The 16,084-nt window shown below is 43.1% G+C and overlaps 1 protein-coding gene across 3 annotated transcripts in view; it reads left to right on the top strand.

Moving 5' to 3' along the window:
• The first annotated feature begins 3,770 nt into the window (after window positions 1–3,770).
• The window catches only part of ATP10A (ATPase phospholipid transporting 10A (putative)), a 110,827-nt gene continuing 98,513 nt past the window's right edge, over window positions 3,771–16,084 (top strand). For all 3 annotated transcript variants that reach the window (XM_039714500.1, XM_039714501.1, XM_039714499.1), the window contains exon 1: window positions 3,771–4,732. In XM_039714500.1, coding sequence (XP_039570434.1) covers window positions 4,290–4,732 — 443 coding nt within the window. In that variant the 5' untranslated portion in view covers window positions 3,771–4,289. The remainder of the gene's footprint in view (window positions 4,733–16,084) is intronic.

The following is a 16,084-nucleotide window of genomic DNA, read 5'->3' as shown; positions in this document are numbered from 1 at the left end:
AAATAAGAGAGCAGATACCAAGCAAAATGCAGAGATTAAGGACGCTGAGAAAAAGCCATGTGACAACAAAGGAAGAGCTCTGGACAGGAAGGAGACATCAGTGGGAGCAGGGAGCAATTAGAGCAGAGAGCAATCTGCAGACATCACCTTGGCTGAGAGCTTCACTCCAATGACCCTGAAAAACAGCAGAGTCCACATGTTCATTTAGTAAAGAGACCATAGTTTAGTTCAGGTTATCCAGCAAATCTAGTCTTTGGCTCTTGGCTCCTCTGGCTTTTCAAAACAGTTTGCTTCTGTTTCTTGAGGGTGATACTTTGTAGGATCCATGCATCATCCAGAATGATTTAAAGCAAATTTCTTTTCACCTCCTTTCCTCCAGAAGACTCCAAAAAAAAGGAGATGCAGATGTACTGCAGTTGACAACAAAAGCAACATACTTGTCCTTTTGTACTCAAAAGCTAAAGCCAGACTTGTGCATGTGCATTTTGTACCAGTTGAAAGCTGAATTTGCTGCCTGCCTGCCTCTTATTTCCAACCTCACATACTTGAACTGTGTGGGTAGGGAGAGGTCAGATATGAGTTTAGATACAAATATTCATGCTTTCTTAAACCCTTTCTGCACAGTTTTATTTCCAAATGGAAAGGAAGGACTAAATTCTTGGAAGTGTCTACATTGACAAAATTTTTGGCTAGAAAAGCCTAACAAACATTAGGCTTAAAAGCCTTTTTAAAGTAATGTTAACTCCTGTTTTTATTTATTATGGATTACATTTTGTCAGGTTTTAGTATAAAGATCCAGAATTTTGGATTCCTCATGTGACTACACAGAAAACAGAGAGGTGCCACATCCTTTCCATGTGGCACTGCCTTGCAATACTTTAGCTTGCCTGTATCAGTTAAAAAGCAATTTACTAGCAACAAAGAAAGTCGTGGTCAATGATATGAGAAGTGCTTTTTAGCTCTTGACCAGTAGGGTGTGGCATACTTTCTACTTTTTTTTATAGTGAAACTTTCCAAGGGTGGTGCTTAACTCTGCCAATACATACTCAAATACAAAGGTTTTAAATTGCTATTAAATAAACAATTTAGCAAACAAATGCATAATGTTTCAGAGGCTCCAACCCAACTGTTTGTTATCTTTCTGCTGCTGTATCTGTTTGTAAATCTCAGCTCATGGGAATTACATAAACACTTTCAGCTTCTGTTCAATATCTTTAAGTTTCTCTCCTGTTATTCTGTTCCAAAAGAAATCTTGTTAATGTGAGTCCTGAGCACTCCAAAACTATGCAAGTAAAACAGGTTTTAAAGTGTACCCACTGACTTATAGACAATTTCTTATAATTGTGGAATTGTAACTGACAATTTTGGGATATCTGGTGTCACAAGTTTGGCCAATATCACTACATATAAGCACAATTCATCCCAGGTTAGGCTCTCCTAACTTGCACAGATGTTTTCCTTAAACAAGCAGCTAAAGTGGAATGTGAGAATTGTCTTTTCTTACCTTGCCTCGAGCACTCTGTTTGAAAGTTCAATGTTACTACACATCTAACCCTTAATTTACTTTCAGTTACTGAAAGTTTGCTGAATATGCACTGCTAAACCTGATCTAGACACTATTTTTTGATGATTTACACATCATTTTTATGTGGTGGACTCAGTGACTGAGCAACTGCCTTACTTCTCCTGCCAGCACAGGCTTTCACTACTCCACACCATCTTTCTTGTGTGCACCATCTTTCCACTCAGATGTGCTATGCTCAAGCCATTTGAGTATACCTGGAATGCCAGATGAGTCACTGGCATTGATAAAGATATGAACAGCTTATTCTAAGAGGTGATGTGCCTTGGCAAGAGAAAGGAACAAATATCACTGTTGCTTCTCCTCTAATCTGTTCTGGAATGCCAGATGAGCCACCTGGCATTGATAAAGATATGAACAGTTTATTCTTGTTGATGATCAAGGTGATGTGCCTTGTCAAGAGAGAGGAACAAATATCACTGTTGCTTCTCCTCTAATCTGTGTAAACAAGTTGGAGGGCCGTCTAGAGGAAAAATGAAGCCTGAGCAGTGCTTCAGCTCCTGGAGGCCTGGGATGAACCAGAGACCTACAAAATAGTGGCTTGCAGTGGCTGGCAGGCCAGTGGCAAAAATCCCAGCAATTCACTTTTTGGATTATCCGCTGCTGCCTGCAAGGAGCCCTTGGATGGGTGAAGCTCAGTTTATGGGAATATTGCACAATGATAGAATGTCCTCCTCATCCCATTTCAGCATTTCCAAAGCACAGAAAAAGGATGTTTGTTCATTCCAACTTCCTCTTTAAGTTAACCCAAGTGTAAGCAAACAAACAAACAAACAAACCAAAACCACTTAAAATTGAAACAGGAGATTTTTAAATTTCTCTTGGTTTTTTTCCTCTTAACATTTTGTTCTTTTTCCTTATCAACAAAGGAGCAGACTTTGCAAAAAAACAAACAAACAAACAAAAAAACCACCAAACCACAAAAAAAAAAACCCCAAAAAACCAACAACAACAAAACCAAAACAGGCCAATTTTGCCTTTTTCCCATGCACTAACTAAAACCTTCTTGTGTCTATATTCCAAGAGCTGAGAAACCCAGGAAATCCCTGCTAAGTTTGAAGTAGCATCAGAAGAGTAGACAGCAGGATTAGTAAAGGGTTTGTGGCTTCACACTGTACCAGTACCAGGTCATGGGCTGAACTAGCACTCACATAGTGGCTCAGGGGCTGAAAAGGGCTCCTAATTAACAGGACACTTCAAAGAGCAATTATAAACATACTGCAAATAGGAAAAGGAAGGATGAAAACACAGCAGCACATACAATCTGTGAGGTAATGGCTTTCACTGCTTGGTCTTCATGGAATTTGCCATGACAGCACCTGAGTTGTGGGACTGGGTACTTTCCCAGAAAATGCCAGGTCAGTCAGTACTGTCCTGACCTGACCTCGTATCAAGACTAGATGTTTATACTCTGCCTATTTTCTGTGACAACAAGAAACACGCTGACAGGTAGGAAAGGCTGGCTTTTGTGCTCAGTATGATCCCACCTTGGGATATCACAGGATCAGGACCAATAAAATGCATCTGTACTACAGGTTAGACACAGCCCGGAGTGATCTATGGCAGCTTTTCACGCTGCCTGTGGAATCCCATATCCAAAGGGTCTGCTCTTAAATCCCAGCTTAAAGTGATGCAGTGAAGACTCATGTCACCTACTAGCAAAAATTTAATTATTCTCTTAGTATGTGTTTTTTAAATCTCTGCACTTATTCACTACATTCGTTCACTTGAGATTTTAGACGAAATCTTTCAATCTAAGTTATCTTCTCTTCTGTATTTCTTGTCTATCCATCATGACCCATAACTGTATCTTTCTCCAGAAAGTGCAGAGCGTAAACCACAAAGCAAGAGATTGGCATTTTCCAATCCTTGCTGGTAAGACCTACCCTACCACAAGGGAAAAGGAAAATCCACAGAGGCGAACGTGCGCTAGAACACACCACTGCCAGGGCGTGTGCGGAGGTGGCAGTGCCTAATGCTTTCCATCGAAAACCTCATTTTTCTGCTTCCCACCTGTGGGGCTGTCCCAGCCACCAAGGCCGCCACAACAGAGCCGGCGTACCAGACAGACGTGGAGAGCCGGGAGCTGTGTTCCAGCTTCCAGGCTAAGCACGGGCATGGGTATCAACGTGGCACACGGATTCAGGCAGAAAGTGGATGTTCCGCCGTGAGTCAGCTGGTAAAAACTCCCACCAGCTGCTGCCGGGCGCCGTGGATAAAGGCCAGTGCGCAGCGCCGACGCTTCAGTGGGAGTTTTCTCTCTCCCCGCTCGAACCTCTTTCCCCGTCCCACACGTAACTCAGAGTCAAAAGCCGCCCTGAAGTGTCCTGCCGGGTGTACGGCGGGACGGACGCGCTCGGGGCAGGCTGTGCGCGGAAGGGCCGCTCCCGCTTCCCGCTCCCCGGCCCCGCCGCGCCCGCGGCCCCGCATCCCCCGCGCCTGGGACGGGGAGAGGCCCGCGGGAGGAGGGCTCGGCTCCCCGCCTGCCCACGTCCCCTCCCCGGCCAGGAGGAGGAGGAGGAGAAAGCGAGAGAGGTCCCGGCAGAGCGGCTAGGAGCGGGCTGAGAGAGCCCTCCTCCCCCCGCCCGCCCCCGGAGGGGAAGAGGAAAGGAGAGCCGTGGCGGGCGGCGGAGGATGATAACTTAGGGCCGAGCCTGCCCGTGGGAGCTGCCCGCCCTGCCCGGGCGAGGACACCGGGGCGGCAGCGATGTCCCAGGGCACGGCAGGAGGAGAGGGAGCGCCCCAGGTGCTGCCGGAGGGAAAGGAGAGGCAGAGGAAGAGGAGGCGGAGGAAGAAGAAGGAGAGTAAGACGCGGCTGGTGCGCTCCAGCCTGCTGTTACCTGAGGCCGAGCCGGAGAAGTCCAAGGGGACGGTGCTGGCCTGCAACCGGCTCAAGACCACCAAGTACACGGCATTGTCCTTCCTGCCCAAGAACCTCTTCGAGCAGTTCCACCGCCTGGCCAACGTTTACTTTGTGTTCATCGCCCTCCTCAACTTCGTGCCAGCCGTCAATGCCTTCCAGCCGGAGCTGGCCTTGGCCCCCGTGCTCTTCATCCTGGCGGTCACCGCCATCAAGGACCTCTGGGAGGATTACAGCCGCTACCGCTCGGACAAGGAGATCAACCACATGGAGTGCCTGGTGTACAGCAGGTGAGGCAGGGCGGGTGAGGGCACGGGGCAGTGCAGCCCCTGGTGGCACACAGCGCTGGGGTCCCGCCTGCCACAGCTCCCAGAGGATGCAGGGCACCGAGCAGGTCCGTTGTGGAGGGCTTTCGTTTCCACTTCAAGTGCAAAGAAACTTCCAGTTCTCGTGGAGCTGGTGTCTCCCAACTCTTAACTCCGAAATGCGGGAGTTCAAACACTCCTGTAGCTGCAGGTGAAAGTGACTCCGCTCTGACCAGTGGGGTCTGGCAGTAAATCACTTTACGCAAACACTTCCCAGTGTGTGCAGTAAATTACACTCGTGTATAATTTCAGGCATTAATTTCATTATAATAACATGAGAACTCATGCAGTCTGCTATTAAATCTTCAATGAGTGAAGGAAGGATAGAGGCCAGAGGCTTCTGAATTTCAGTTAGGTGTGTGAGATTTCATGACATGAAATTAGTTAACCCAAACTTTGCCTTTCTAAAGAATGAGCCAGTCTTTCCACTGAACATTTACTTTTAAGCAAATGTTTTTTATATATAATCTCAAGTGTCATCGTTCCCTGTGACTGCTATTTCCCAGTGCTTGTGATGGAGCATTAGGTCATTTATGTCTCTCAGAATTAGTTTTTTAATGATCTGGGCAATGCATTTGGAGCACTGCCTCACTGTTTGCAAATCAGACTGAAATGACTTTTGCATCAACATTTATGTGTTTAGAAGCCAGCTGTACAAAATTTTTTGTTTTGCTTTCCTCCAAGTGCCAGTCATCTCCTAGTAGTCTCAGGCTAAGGTTTCCTGGGGAATGAGAGAAGAATATATTTTCTGAGAAAGCAGATTTAGTTTCATTTCTGATGCTTCTAAGTCTAAAAGAAATGAAACACGTGCCAAGAAACTTACACTCTGATTCCACAGTCTGTCTGGGAGGGTCTTCTGGGCTGACGTAAGCATGAGACAGAGAGCAACTCTCCTATTGCAAGAAAGGCATGAGAAAAAAAATACACTGAAAAAGAACTCAGAAAAGGCTGATTTCCAGCATCAGCAGACTCAGCTTGTTATTTCACAAACAGGTATCACGTAAGAAATCTCACCCAGGGATATTCCTCCACCAGTAGATATGCGTGCATGAAAACATAAGTAAAATGGCCCTTTTTCAGTAAACTAAACAAAAAACAACCCAATCAAGTCACACACATAGTGTGTGTGACATACTGCTAGTCTGTGCCTGTGCCTAATGCCTAGTGCCTTGCTTGTCTGTAGAACTCTGAACGCTTCTGGTGTTGAGGAAGATTGATTGCAGAAGGTCTTCTAAGGGGCTATTCAGGCAGAAAATAAAACAGTGATAATAAGGATGGTTAAACAAAATCAGTTTAGAAATAAGCTCTTGTGTCTCCTCGATTGAAAAGCACTAAGTGCCCAGTGCAGAAGATGTTAAAAATATTAACAAATATCAGTACTGGGATATTAATTCTGGAATGTTTTTTCCCCTAGGAATTTTCCAATCCCTCCCTGCTGTCAAAAAGTAGATGTGACTATGAGAAAAGGTGTACCTTTGATGTTAATATCACTTGAGGTCTTTTGTGAGTCCCAGCTAAGTGCACAACCCTTTGTCATGCTTGCGCTTTTACAGAGTAAGTCACAATTGTTCATTTTACTGCAGAGTTCAGATTGCTGCTGAGTGACACTTACACAGATTAATTTGGGAGTGGTTTTCCTTTGCATTGGCATCAAAGGCCCATGTGGGCCAAATCCCTGTGGGGCAGCAAACATGGAAGTGTGAGAGCTCTGCCACCTATTCAGACACAGCTTTCTGGCTGGCTGCAGAGCTGAATGGCGCGTGCTTACAGCCCGCAGCAGAAGCGTGGTCTCCAGCAGCAGCTCACCTATTTTCACCTTCCAGCAGTTCCTAGGGAAGGCTTCCCTCTTGCAATTAAAAAATACAATCAAAACATGTGGTTACAGTAATTTGCTAGCACATTTTTCATCTGCCCACTTGTTGTTCTTTTGTAGCTTTTTATAAACTTTACCAAGTTACCTTCTTAAACACCCTCCAGCTCCAGTGAGCGAGATGAAACTAGAAACTTGCTACTTCTGCAGATAAGAGCTCAGATTTTTGCTAACTCCTGTGACGGGGTACCAAGATTGAGAGATTTGTATCAAGGTCATTGAAGTTGCTGGGCGTGAGTTTAGAAAAGCTGTTTTCTTAGAGAAGTGTCATGCCAGGAGAAACACGAGGGATTGATCCTGACTTTTACTTTGTTTCCTTAGTCTCTTTGTTTCTGGCAAAATGTTGAAGCGTGTCACATAAGGAAGTAATAAATGACAGCTTTCTCCTCAGATGGATTTAATGCTGATCCCTTATCAGTTTCACTACCTTTCAAGCAAACCAGACTGTCTCTCCCTCCCCCTACTTGCCACTTCCTGTGGTAGGGGCAGACTTTGATGCAAATGCTGTCCTCGATAGAAATGCTGCTGTAGGTTAATGAACACTGCTGCAGTCCTGTGTTCCCCTAGGACTGTCAGGGAGCAGTAACTCTTGCTGGTCAGCTGTTCATAGCTTGGAAAAAGGCCTTCTGCAAGATGGGATGTATCTGAGTTCCAGGGCTCTGTGCTGTGATGGGCTCCCTTTCCCGCCAGCCTTCCATACAGCTGCTACAGCCCCCTCAAATACAGACTACAGTGTTCAAACACACTGAAGCAAAATAACATTAAATTATAAGTCAGCAAATGCAAACAGGGACTTTTGCTTCAGTAGTAGAGAAAAGTCCTCTGTCTCATGTTCCATGTTGTTTAGTCACCAAGTAAAGATTCAGGTTGGATACTGTGTGTTTTGCCATGTATCCTTTTTATGTATAATCCATACATGCTTTTCTGGCTGCTGAAGTACCTGTCCTCTGTTAGATTCAGGCAGCATTTAGTGATGCAAAAGGTACAGGACAGAGAGAATGCAGGGATAAGCAGAGCCTAGGGCAGCTCATCAGGAGGAGGTTCTGCACAACTCCAGCAGTGTCCACTGCCTGGTGCTCTGGCACAGCCTACACAGGCAGATCATGTCAAGAACTGTTCTGGGGGAAAATACTGTTCTCTGCTCTGCTGACTGCTTGACAGCTGGCCTTCTTCCTCCTGCCTGCCCAGTGGACTCAGATGACCCGTTCTCATACAGCCGCTGCAGAATCAATGACTGTGGCTCAGAGTTGGCAACACTTAGGAGACAACAAAACAGTGAAGGATGATGCAACCTAAAGTAAGAAGTTGAAGAGTAATGCAGCTTGTTTTGACAAAAAGAAGACAGTTTTCATTTAGGAATCCTGGATGTTGTGGAGAGTGGAAAATACCTGAGAAGATTATTGCTTTCTAGAGTTGGATGGAAAGGGAAAAGACCTGATTCTTTGAATAAATTGAAAGAAGCTATTGAGTTTGAATTGGCAGCTTATGTCGAGGAGTGAAACACACAGGAGAATTGCAGACTTGTGTTGCTCTGTGATGGACTTTGCAGGTCTGTCTATAAGAGCAGGCAGGGTTTTGAGGAAGATTTCTTAGCCAAGAGGAGCTAATAGGGCCTCTCTCCAGAGGCCTTTAGGGCACCTCTCTCATTTGGTGATACAGAGGAAATGAGGCACTTATTTTAGAAGGATGGCTTCACAGGTCACCTAGAATTTCAATTCTGTACAGGTGCTTAAGCTAGGAATGCTGGATGACAGCCAAAACACTTAGTTGATTTAAATGGAGATTTCTTAGACCCTAGCCTGCAGAAAATTGTTTTTGCAAACCTGTGATTACCTGAGTCTCCCTCTTTGTTCCTCTTCCTCATTTCTGTCACCCATGGATTGAGGTTGAAGATGAGATTACAAATTTGCAATCCTAACAGTGAAATCTGTGTTACTATCTTGGACTTGAGAGGATGGAAGTGTGATGTTTTTCTTTGCAGTTACTGTCCTCCAGTGCTCACCGGCTCTCACTGGAGTTGTGGATGGCACATGTAAATGTCAGCTGTTAAATATTTGATAGAACTAAATTTGTCACTGGGGCAGAAGCTTTGATTTCAGTGTGCTGTTTCAAAATACGGTATATGTTTACATGACATGTAAGTAGAAGATGAATAGTGATAACTACAATCACGACAAATAATGGCACTTGTCCATCATGGAATTACATTTTATGGCTGTCTCAGGGCTGTGCTGGTGAAATAATCTCTGCTAACATTTTTCTAGGAGCCATATGTTCAAAACCAAAGGGCTTTGCTTTTTAAATCTATTCTTTAACTCTTGCTGTGTCCCTCGAAGAGTACTGCTAAAGAGTGTAATACCTCTACACACTGATCAGAGAGTGATAACGGCTTCTTGTGTCAACCTGTGACTTAGAAAAGCCATGAAAAAATACAATTTACGACCGGATACTTGTCCTTGATACTTCACAACTCCTGAGGTGTGAAAAATGTTTCATGGGGCATTCAGACAGCTATCAAAGCAGGCTATTTTACATTAAGTGTTAATTTCCTTCTGCAAAACTGAAGGGGCTAAGAGAAGAGAGTTTGATGTGAGGAATATTTCCTATAATTTCAAAAATATAGTCCCTTCTTCCCTTTGCCAACCCACCTGTGAAAGCAATTCCAGCCTTGGAGGAAAAAGATACAGTAGTATTACCAAATCCTCATGAAGGCACAGTAGATCCCACTCATGGCCTCAAAAATAGCCAGATGATGACTTGCTTGCAACCACTTCACCTCTTAGGTGCCTTATTTTGTTGACAACACCAGTCAGATTAGGTTGTATCTCCCACTACTACCACAGTCAAGAGCAGCTTCTTGTCCCAAAACGTGCTGCCAGATAAGACATTTCTCAGTAGAAGAAACAAGCTTGTCCCCCTTCCAAAACACAAATGTCACTAGATGTGATTCAAAAGGAAACTACCTGGGATTACTCAGTTTCCTTTGTGAGTGAATTCAGTGCACAAAGAGCAGCTGAAAGCAGGAAGTAGTGGCCTGAATCTGTTGAAGTCAGTGTTCCTTCCTTGAGTTTCAGAAAGATGCATCTCTGTTCATCTTACTGTATCTTTGTGCTTCACTTCAGTTTGAGCCAGGATGGCAGTGAATTAACTCAGTGAGCAATATAGTAGAGGCTCCTCTGTTAGACTGATAGGGAGCAGTTTTATTCTGCAGTAGAGTTTATCCAAGTAGCAAGGGATGTCTGTGCTAATCTTCTGAGGTGTAGCCAGCTGGAATGCACAGGAGAGCCCATCTCTCTGTCCAACTATATGTATGCAGTTTATTTGCTGCTCAGTGTAGGGTAAATTTTCTAAGTGCCTGAGCTTCTTTTTTAGAAAAGAAAAATGCTTGACTCTTGTTGCTAAGCTCTTTCATTTGTATTGGATGTCATGAGAGCTGTTGTAGGCTGTTTCACATGCCTCTGGCTGGCTGCCAAAGAAGATGCTGTTAATCTCCACTGAAAGACCTGGTGATGTCCCCAAATAAATTTTTGTTGTTACACAGTGCACCTTCAGAGAGACACCATAATCTCTTCTGCTAAGCAGACCACAGCCCAGAATTATAGGTGGCCACCTTGTGTGCAGATCTTGCTGTTGTGTGTCTTTATTAACTTGACACCATGATTATTGTTAGAGGTGGCCAGAAGAATAACAGCTCTATTTGATTCTGTCAGAGTGCTTTTCCAAAGAAAATACACAAGAGAAAAGAATTGCATGTACTGTTAAATTCTGCCTGGTGTTGTGATTCCACCTTCCACGTGTCACGTAGTCAGCAGAACTGAAAACCGGAATTGAAGCCCTTAACAGCCATGCAAAAATCAATATTTATGGAACTGCTTACTAGCTAGCATGGCATAACTTTGCCAGGACATTCCTCTCACAAGTAGATTAGTCCTCCAGACGTACAAATTAGAGAAAGAAAGGTCCCTGTCACTGGGCTGGACTTTTACAGGAACCTAATCCAGGCTTACACAACCCTCATGGATGGGCAGGTGCTTACCTTGACACAGCATCCAGAGAAGTCCAAGTGTCTCATCTCTCTGCTGTGTAATCCAACATGCTTCCAACTTGTGGGGTAGTTATCTATGCAAGAGCATTCTCAGGGGTACCTCTCCTCTTTCCCTGCAGCACCAGGCCTTTTGGATGTGGTGCTTTTGTGTATGGACACAGTAAGGTCAATGCAACTAGGAAGCCAAATGAATAGCTTCAGAATTACATCCAGTTTGCAGGATTTATGCTGTACAGGCTTGGTTTTAGCAATTGCATATATTTAAAGCAATTAAGTAAGTGAAAAGCAGAACAATTTCTTTCACTTCACATAATTGTGGAGGTGAACCAGTTTCCATGGCTTACCTTCAGCCTTAGTGTTCTTACTTTGGGAATTGTCACTAATGTGGCTGTGGTAGCAGCCAGTCATGTTTGTACCCAGTAGAGATCCACAGCAGGAACTTGAGGCACTGCCTCACTTTGTCTCCCCAGAATGCAGAAACAAGGCATTCTCCATGCAGTGGACCAGGGAGAGGGCATTTCAGTGAATGGCATAAAGTGAGGAGCCTGCTAAAAACCAGGACAGTTGCCTCTATAGGTAAATTTGGTAGTTATGGGCAGCAGCTTCCTCTGTTGCACATCAAGCACAAAAGTTGACTCACTGCCAAAATTCAGCCACAATGCAAACTTGTGAAAGATGCTAGCTTATAGCTTCTCCTAAGGTGCTAGTGGTGGTGTGCAGGGGAGAAGAAATGCAAAGGAGGAGCTTGAATAGCCCTAACATTGAGATCAGCTGAGAAAATGTACATTTCCAAATGTATCTTTGATTCAGAAAAATTAGATAAAGCAAACCTCAGATTTAGTTGGAGATGACCTGCGTGTTTCTGAGCATATATGTTTAATCTTTGTTGTCTGTACAGGAAGTGGGAGTGAGGGGGCTTCAAAGTAAGAGCTTACAGTGCCTGTCAGATGTGAGCTGAGATATACATCTTTTTCTTTTTCAGTCTTTCAAGGATACAGATATACAGCCTGTCCATAACAGGCAAGCCACCCAGCTAATAGGGTGTTCTGTCCTGTGGGCTGCTGGGGATGATCTAACCCTTTGGAGCTGTCAAGCTACCATCTAGTTCTTTGCTCCAAGAGGAGCAATATTTTAACTCTGTTTCGGAACAGTTGCAGGTGAACATCTCTGCCATGGTTAGCCCACATTCTTCAGGCCACACTGGTTAAAGGACAGTCCTGAACTGGCAAGGCGTGCGTTTACAACGGTGGGAAAAATCTTCCATCTCCAGTGCTTTTTTGTTACAATTTTATTCTTGTCTGACCACAATTTCTCAAGAGTGACAAGTAAGCCACTCTTCAGTTCTGTCTTCAGTTCAGTGGCCAACATTTGCATCATGCCCAGTCATTTTATAAACCCACACTCTGCTGGAGATTTATTTTAACAGGCATGGAGGTCACTTGTTATTTTTTACATTCTGTTGTCTGGAAGTACTGACTTACTTCAAGGAAGAGTTTAATTCCTTGAGTGATAACTTACTTCAGTTCTTACATGTTTGTGCTGCCAATCAACACTGAGTGTGTGAACACTATTGCAGAATATTTGGTATTTCTGTATTTCCATGGAGGTTTTACTTTTGACTTTTTCAATAATAAGAGAAAGTCCACTATAAAGTGACAGCTTTTATAAGCAGAGAGCTTTTATCTTTGTGTATTACCTTATGCTTCCTGGTCTTTTTCTGGGTCTCACAGCCATATACCTATATCCTCAGCTCCTGTCTGTTCACCTTCCCACCTTCCAATAGCAACCTGAATATGCCTGTTTTGGTCATGTTAGCTGATTTTGTGTGTTCACTAGAAAGTCACTGGGAAAGTTGTTGTGAAATCTCCCAAAATATTGATGCCAACACAGGAAGGTCAGAACAGCAGTCACCTTAATACATCTGTGAGTATGTTCTCAATATCTAGACATGCAATAAGATGCCTCAGAAAATTTTCCAGTAAACAAATTTTTAAATTTTAGCAGGCAGATTAGCAGCCAAACCCTTAGAGATGCAGAAAGGTCATGAACTGTGTTAGAAAGATGTAACCTGTTTTAGGTAAATGTAGATTAAGAGAAAGCAATTATGATCCACCAAAGTTTGATCCCACAGTTATAGTACATTTTTGCATTGGCCTACACTTATATTTGGAGGTTTGGATGGTTCTTGCATTTTCTTTTCCTCCCTTTTTAGGATTTCCCTATTCTCATTGTCAGCTTCTCCTTGCTATACTTCGCTCTGCTGTATAACTGCAGAGCTGTGAAGCTAAAGCTTGATCTTACACCATTTACCAGAATAAAGACATAGATTGGTTTTATCTGCATGCTTGAGAGCATGTAGATCTTCCTTCCTTCACAGTCCTAGGTTCCAGTTTTATCAGAGAAGCACGGACTGGCATGCCTATTTCTCAAGAGAGCCACTGATTTGCATCTTGACTCTTCTGCAAATGCCAGTAGTTGCTTCCCCTGTAAACAGTAGTGAGCCAATGAGTGTATCTTACTTGCAAGAAGCCCTCTTAAATGGTAATTAGGTTCTCTCTTACCTGACAAGGGAATCTTGGTATTTTGGGGATCTTACTTGTTCTTTAACTTATAAAATGCTGAGGGCAGTTGTGTATTTGACATAATCATGCTACAAGATGCTACAAGAATGAAAGTGGAGCTTCGTTGTCAGGTGTCTCATAAATATCAGATAAGGCTTCTGAGTTTTGCCCAATAGGTTCAGATGTTCAGACTCACAGGCAATATTGCTAGGTGATTAGGGATTGAATCAGAGGGATCAGTGGCGAAATTATTGTGCTAATTTTGAGTACTGCTGATTTACCTGTGGTTACCAATTTCTATGCTGGAATTTCAGTGTTCATCTCTATAGGAGCACAGGCTCTTGCAGATATACCATGTAGCCATATAAGAGGTGCAGTGGCATAAGACATCATGCCACTGTTTGCTGTCTTCAGAGTCCTGAAATCTGTTCATCCAGTTGCAGCATTTGACACTTTGCTCTTCCTGATCCTTTTAGGCTTAAATGTACTGAATCCTATCAGGTTTTTCCTACATTTATTTCTCATTTATTTTCAGTGTAGTTCCCTGCATGGCTGCTTTTTTGTGGATCCTGGCTGTGTGGAAGCTACTCTTGCTGTCAGATCCTGTGGGAGCTTTCTTAAATTCAGGCTCAACAGAAAAGATGTACCACTGCTGAGCCAACCATCAGTCTAGTAGTGCTGATGTTCAGTCTGCTACACTCAGGTTCCAAGAGTCCAGTTTAAAGTCTGTAATAGTCTTTCATGGACTGAACAATCCATTATGTATCTTCAGTTTGAGGAATACCACAGTGGACTGATATCGGCCAGCTCATTCCACAAAAATGTGTGTGAGACCATTAAGAGCCATCTGCAAACAATATTACAGTGTAGGACACCCAGACTGACAGTGTATCTCTGCATGTAGAGCTAACAAAGCTAGCACTGAAATGTAGTCTAGGTTGGAAATCCAACAACCAGTGATTTTTTTATATTTGCAAAGTGTTTGATTGTTAATGTGGTTTACATTTTGTTGGTTTTGTGTGTATGTGTGTGTGTTTGTTTTTTCTTCCAGTTAATAAAAAGTAGAAATTATCATTTAATAGCCCAGTTTCAAAACTGTTGAAGAATCAGCCTGATCTTTACCAATTTCGCTAAAGATAAAACTAATGAGAAAACTTATGTCCAAAATACTTACTTCCTTTTAAACAGCAGTACTGAAGAAGAATCTAGAATGATTAATAGTGTTTTTGAAGCACATACAGTCTCTAACTTTTAAAGCATTTGTTCTGCATTTAAGTGTAAGATTTCTCTAAAATTCCCTATGGTTGTTCTAAATTCAATCCTCCTTGGAATGCAGGGAGCAGAAAAGGGGGAGAGTTCCTGAGTTTATTTTCAGTGGCATTTGGTTTGGGTCAGAGGATTTTTATAATGCTAATTTGGTCCTTCCATATTAATTCATGTTCTTCCTCTGCTACTCCTAAATTGGAAACTTTCCGTTTTACATCTGGCAGTCTTGTTCTCAGTTGTTTAACCTTTATGCTTTATCACTAGAAATAGCTGTTTTGTGCATGGAATTCAGCCTCTTAGTCATAATAACATTCCCTTCAGCTATCCTATCTGGCAACTTCTAGAAAGGTTTTCAAGTTTGGGTGCTTTTTTGTTTTGTTTTGCATTTTCAGAAAGTATGTGTGAGTTGATGATGCTGCACCCTAGCAAAAAGTTTCGAGCAAGAAAACTACAAGGCATACTCTTTAGCAGTGGTAGGAAGTATAGAAAGACAACCAAATGCAGACACAGAAGTGGTCAAGACCTGTGATCCATCATCCCTAGTAGCTGAGCAGTATTCAAATTAGATGCAAACCTGATTGGTGAGCATTTGGGAGCACAGTTTTTATTTTTTCTGTTACTGAGCATACATCCCATACCTCAGACATCTTTGGGATGTGTCCTCACTGATGTCTAACTCCTTTCTGACCTGTACTTGTAACTCATGAGCTCCAGTTAGATTCCACAGTAGTTCATTCCACCGAGAGCATAGACAACATGAAACCACAGTCTGTGAAGGAGAGGTTCCCAGTCAGTGTCTTCTGTTGCTTTTATTACTGTGCTGTAATTACTTTACATCTGTACATGGTTAATGGGACCTGTAAAGTGGTATGGAATATGTACCAGGTATTTAGAAAGCTTAGTCTTTGCATCTCTTTGCCGAGGTATAACTCAAATAAGTGGCAAAACCCAGAAAAATAGGTTTGTTAGGTTCTTTTAAGTGTGACTTCTTACACAGTTGGTTACATGAGTGCCAGTTCTTAAAACTGTCAGCTGTGAGAGGTGTGTTTATGCAGCACATATTGAGCACGAATCACGGCTGTCCCAGCTGGTGTATCTCACCCTCAGAGCCCCATGCAGAGGTGCTTGATGCTCTGGAAGCAAGTTGGGTCATTACTGCTGTCCTGTCTCTTAGCAGGGTTTGTCAGCTCAAACACAGCCAAGTTCACATGACTAACATTTTCTCTGTGTGGATGGGGCACAGCTGGTGGGGGTAACCCTGCACCCTCCTCTAATTTAGTGTCCTTAGACTGATAAAACCCAGTAAGAAAAAAATGTTCAGTAAATGCATATACACATTACATGACTCTGCTTAATTTGGGGGAGGGTTATTCCAGTTTAACTGTGACCAAATGGATAGTAAACCATGTATCTGGCAGTTAATACAGCACGGTTTCCTTAATAACTTTGGATCAGAGAGTAAATTTTATGAAATGAAATCCTGTCAAACACTCCTTTTCTTTTTAAGACACGCACAGATAATAAGTGTGATTTGC

Source organism: Passer montanus, unplaced genomic scaffold (genome assembly GCF_014805655.1).
Source record: "Passer montanus isolate IOZ18808 unplaced genomic scaffold, ASM1480565v1 scaffold3, whole genome shotgun sequence".
Lineage (NCBI taxonomy): Eukaryota > Metazoa > Chordata > Aves > Passeriformes > Passeridae > Passer > Passer montanus.
Note: the sequence above shows the minus strand (reverse complement) of the source record. Positions and strands in the feature narration are given on the sequence as shown.